This window comes from Thalassophryne amazonica, chromosome 1 (genome assembly GCF_902500255.1).
Source record: "Thalassophryne amazonica chromosome 1, fThaAma1.1, whole genome shotgun sequence".
Lineage (NCBI taxonomy): Eukaryota > Metazoa > Chordata > Actinopteri > Batrachoidiformes > Batrachoididae > Thalassophryne > Thalassophryne amazonica.
The window spans coordinates 166652958-166658381 of NC_047103.1; the positions used below are offsets into that span (position 1 = coordinate 166652958).

The 5424-nt window shown below is 42.6% G+C and overlaps 1 protein-coding gene across 1 annotated transcript; it reads left to right on the plus strand.

Moving 5' to 3' along the window:
- Positions 1-2419: 2419 nt before the first annotated feature.
- On the plus strand, positions 2420-4650 carry pou3f3b (POU class 3 homeobox 3b). The gene is made up of 3 exons (XM_034178785.1): positions 2420-3733; positions 4032-4106; positions 4231-4650. The coding sequence occupies exons 1-3, from the start codon at positions 2522-2524 to the stop codon at positions 4273-4275; spliced, it is 1332 nt and encodes a 443-aa protein (XP_034034676.1). The 5' UTR covers positions 2420-2521; the 3' UTR covers positions 4276-4650.
- Positions 4651-5424: the final 774 nt, after the last annotated feature.

A 5424-nucleotide genomic window follows, 5' to 3' on the forward strand; every position in this document is an offset into this window, starting at 1 on the left:
TGAATGTTTATGTTTTGGCACAAGTTTTACCCCGGATACCCTTCCTGGCGCAACTCCACATTAGATGGAGAAATCAGCGCTGAAACGTCAAATATCCTAAAGTTTGATTTCATTCAATGTGGTTTTAACTGTTATACGCACTGAGGGCAAACTGGTTTAAAGTGGGTTTCATATGAATTTCATGCATTTTAATACACATAGCTGTATATGAACTGGAGGTCAAATGTCGTCAGTGACCTTAAATCTTCATAAATTAGATATAATCCAGTTTTAAACAGCTATAAAGGAATTCTAAACTTGTTGAAACTGCTTTGGAATATAAGTGGGATTTTAACAAGATCTTATGTTACAAAAATGTCTCAAACAGCTGTAAACCAGACACAAACCAGTTTAAATTATATTTTAACTGCCTGCATTTCAGTTGTAAAATGTTCAGGATAAATGGGTTGTCATTTTTAATGAAGCCTGTTTTGGTTTGAAATTTCTTTAAAGCTAAACATTGGGCAGGCTATAAACAGATAAATATTCTTTTTACATACTTTAAATGGATTGAAATCAGACATCTGTTGTTGAACAGGTTTTAAATTGGATTGGAGGAATTGTGAACTAAAAAGTGGACTTTAAGTTTGAGCCATCATTCTAAGAAATAAAATGTTGAATTTAATTGATAAAGTTAAGGTAACTTTTTTCACATAACTTTGTCAATTAAGTGCAACACAATACTGGGATTTAAGTAATAATGTTTCAATGATTTAATGAATGTCAATGACTATGTTGTTTTGCACTTAATTAACAATGTTATGTGGAAAAAGTTACCTTAACTTTATCAATTAAATTCAACATTTTATGCCTAAGAGTGTATGTTTCATTTCTAAGAGTGTAGTATTCTCTTGGTTTAATGTGCTTTTAAGACATTTTAAATGATAACTCAGAAAGAGCTGTTATAATGTGGTTTAAAAAACTGAATTTGTCTTTCAGAGAGATACATTTGAGATCATCTAGTTTTATGCAGCTCTGCTCCTACAATAAACTGATTAAAATGATGTTTGAGGCTGAAAACTGTTTTGGAACAGTTGTTCTTTGTTTTAAGGCTTGTAAATTGGTACAAGTTTAGTTCCAACTGGTTATATTAAAATGGTTTGTTTTCCAGCACTCTGTGACAAGAATAAACTGCTTTAAATTGGCTTTAACGTGATAACTGTCTTGGAAGTGTTTATAAAGCAGCTTGGACTGTTTTTAAACTGGATACATTTACTATAAACTGTTTTAAAGTGTTCTATGTTCACAATAAATTGGTGTTAAATTATCTGAACTAAACAGCTGTTTTTGGAACTTGTTTAAAACAGTTTTAAAGGATTTGGAAATTGGTTCAAATTTGTTCAAACTGATATTTGAGATGTACTGTATTTTCACACTGCTGATTTGTTTTTGTGACTTTTTATCTTTACATACTTAAATTCAGCTGTTTCATTTTTTTATGTTAAAACAAATTTGTCCAACTTTTAAAACTCAAATATTTAATTGAAAACGATTTTATGATTTCAAATTGGCTAATTTGACTGTTTTGATTTTTTTTTTTTTTTTTTTCAGCACCAATATTTTTAGTGAGGCTGACTCGCTGATTTTTTTTTTTTTTTTTTTTATAAATTTATAGTTCACAGTTAAAATCAACCAATCGGAACAGGTGAAGGGAGGGATCAGCGCGTCTGCCAATCACAGCCCGAATAACCAATCAGCGGGCTCGCACGGGGTAAACATCGTGTCCGGAGGGAGGCGGGGCTACCCGAGAGAGAGAGAGAGAGAGAGAGAGAGAGAGAGAGAGAGAGAGAGAGAGAGAGAGAGAGAGAGAGAGAGAGAGAGAGAGAGAGAGAGAGAGAGAGAGAGAGAGAGAGAGAGAGAGAGAGAGAGAGAGAGAGAGAGAGAGAGAGAGAGAGAGAGAGAGAGAGAGAGAGAGAGAGGCGCTCGATGGAGAAGCGGATTTCTACTTGAACGGCAGTTTGCGGTTTGGCAGCTTTAAACATCAAAACAGAACAAAGAGAGCGGCTGTGCGCCGAAAAGACGCAATTACAAAAGAACTCTCATGCTTCTCACATCCGGACGGAACCTAAACTGGACTTTGGACATTGTGGACAATTTGCGACTCTTTGTTTTTTGGATTCCGCCGCCAAAACTTTGTTTGGGCTCCCCTTTTTTTTCCACCCCTCGTGTACGTTTGAATTTTAATGCGCAAGAATTTCAAGTTTCCAAACGGACTGCACATGGTTTCAAAGGGCTTTTGAAAAACGGGACATTTCTTCGTCCAGATCCAGATCTGAGCTAGAATGCAGTAAGGATTTTATTCTTTTCTGCGCTATTTTTTTCTTTTATTTTTCCTTTCTTTCTTTTTTTCTTTTCTTTTTTTTTTATTTGCGCAAACTTTTAAAGTTTGAATAATTCATGAGCTACAACTTGCCTGGTCGTAAGAAGTGACTGTAAAAAGGGAGGGGGGTGATCCACAATCATATTCATAAGGGGTGACGGAATGGCCACCGCGGCTTCTAATCCCTACCTGCCCACCAACAGCATCCTGTCGTCCGGCTCCATCGTGCACTCTGACTCCGGAGGGGGCGGCATGCAGCCCGGCAGCGCTGCGGTTACCTCCGGGTCCGGGGGATACAGGGGGGACCCCTCCGTCAAGATGGTGCAGAGTGACTTTATGCAGGGCGCCATGGCAGCTAGTAACGGGGGCCACATGCTGAGCCATGCGCACCAGTGGGTGACGTCTCTGCCGCACGCCGCGGCGGCTGCGGCTGCAGCGGCGGTGGCGGCGGCGGAGGCCGGATCGCCGTGGTCGTCGAGCCCGGTGGGGATGACCGGCAGCCCGCAGCAGCAGGACGTGAAGAGCTCCGCCAGAGACGATCTGCACACCGGCACCGCGCTGCACCACAGGCCCCCGCACTTACCTCCGCACCAGACGCACGCCGGCGCGTGGGGGAGCACGACCGCGGCGCACATCAACTCCATCTCCGGCGGCCAGCAGCAGCAGCAGTCGCTGATCTACTCGCAGCCAGGCGGGTTCACCGTCAACGGGATGCTGAGCCCGGGTAGCCAGAGCCTGGTGCACCCGGGCTTGGTGCGGGGGGACACCCCCGATCTGGACCACGGCAGCCACCACCACCACCATCACCACCAGCACCCGCACCACCAGCACCACGGCGGCGTCAACAGCCACGACCCGCACTCGGACGACGACACGCCGACGTCGGACGACCTGGAGCAGTTCGCCAAGCAGTTCAAGCAGCGGCGGATCAAACTGGGCTTTACGCAGGCGGACGTCGGCTTGGCTTTGGGCACGCTGTACGGGAACGTTTTCTCTCAGACCACCATCTGCAGGTTCGAGGCGCTGCAGCTCAGCTTCAAAAACATGTGCAAGCTGAAGCCTTTGTTGAACAAGTGGCTGGAGGAGGCCGACTCGTCCACCGGGAGCCCCACCAGCATCGACAAGATCGCGGCGCAGGGGAGGAAGCGCAAGAAGCGCACCTCCATCGAAGTGAGCGTCAAAGGCGCTCTGGAGAGCCACTTCCTGAAATGCCCCAAACCCTCCGCGCAGGAGATCAGCACCCTAGCGGACAACTTGCAGTTGGAGAAGGAGGTGGTTAGAGTGTGGTTTTGCAATAGGAGACAGAAGGAGAAGCGCATGACGCCGCCTGGAGTGGCGCAGACGCCGGAGGATGTGTACTCTCAGGTCGGCAATGTGAGTGCAGAAACACCGCCCCCCTCCATGGACTGCAAAAGAATGTTCAGTGAAACATAGAATATTTAAAATAACAAATAATAAAAAAAAAACAGACTATCGCCATGGTAGATTTTTTTTTTTTTTTTTTTGATACTGTGATTGTGACTGCAAAATGTGTTATCTATTTTTCACCAGAAAAAAGAAAAAACAAAAGAGAAAAAAAACACAACCCCCCTTTTTCTTTCTCCTCCCTGCAAAAACGCACCTTCTTCCAGTTACAGGCCCTAAAATCTCTTCTGCTTTTTTTTTCTTGCAGGGCCATTTTTTAGTAGATTACATTAAAGATGCGAGTGAAGACCAGAGGGTGACAACCACAAGTTCATTCCACCAGGTAATTTTGGCGCATTGAAGATTTTACACAAACACAAAGAGGGGGAAAATGTATTATTCTGATTTTTTTTCCTCCCTCCTCCCCAAAATAATATCATGTCTTTGATTTTTTTCCCCCCTTGGAGAAACAAAAAGGAGCATTCTGTATATTTAGGACTTTCCCCACGTGAGGGGAAACACATCCACGATGCTTCCGTCATGATTTGCAGCGTTTTTAAATCATTTTTTGTCCCACGCAGGATTGAACCCAAACACGGACCTTCCTCTGTTTTTCTTTTCCTATTTATCGGACTGTGTCGGAGGATTTTTTTGAGACATTTGAAAAGACTTTGAGCTGCACTTACTTGACAAAAATCTGTTGCCAAGTGTGACTGAGTGGGTGCTGTGGATATAAATGCTGCCCTTTTTACGCAGTGTTCTTTGGTAGGTTTTAATAAACAAACTCTGTAAATCCGGCAATATAGTACACTTATTTTTCATCAGGATGGTTTCTTTGAATATTTTATTGGGTAATTTATTTCTCCCCTTCAGAATCTTGTGTAAAATGTTCTTTAACCCCCCCCCCCCCCCCCCCCAACTCTTATTTTTTTTGCTGTTGCCTTTATTTGTTTATTTTTTTTGTATTCTCGTTTCTAAAGGAGCACAAATCATCATAAGCTGACGTTGTTAGGTCATAAGGGTATATTTTGATGTGATAATTTGTAATTTAATTTTAGTAGTGGTTCCGTACGAGCTGATTGAGACACAATAAATTTGTTAGAATGAGTCTTTGTGTTTGGAAAATGGTGTTTTATTGTGCATGCGCAAAAAAAACAAAAAAAAAATGCAACGGTGGATAGTCTGGTGGGAAAATTTTGCATATGTTACCATGTTCTTAAATGCCTGCGCACACAGCTGTGCACCTCAGATTCAGCTCCCCACCCAAAAAAAAAAAAAAAAAAAAAAAAAAATCGGATTCTGCTGCAGGATGGAGAAGAGCGCGCAAAAAGCGCAGTTTGTGTTGCGCGCAAACACGATGGCACCGTGGGGTTAACGGATAACGGTCACTGATCGACCGTTATGTAATGTGAAAGTTGCACCCTACGGATTTTTAACACGTCACTCAGCGTCATGTGCGTCTTTTGTTTCATCCTCATTGATACAAACAAGTAAAATGTACTTCACGGTTAAATACATACAGTTTTTAGTTAATAGGTGCAAAGAGGATGAACTAAAATAAAAACGTGTTTGTTGTTATATTTTCGCGGGCCTCACACACACACACACACACACACACACACACACACACACACATACATACATACATACATACGAGGAAA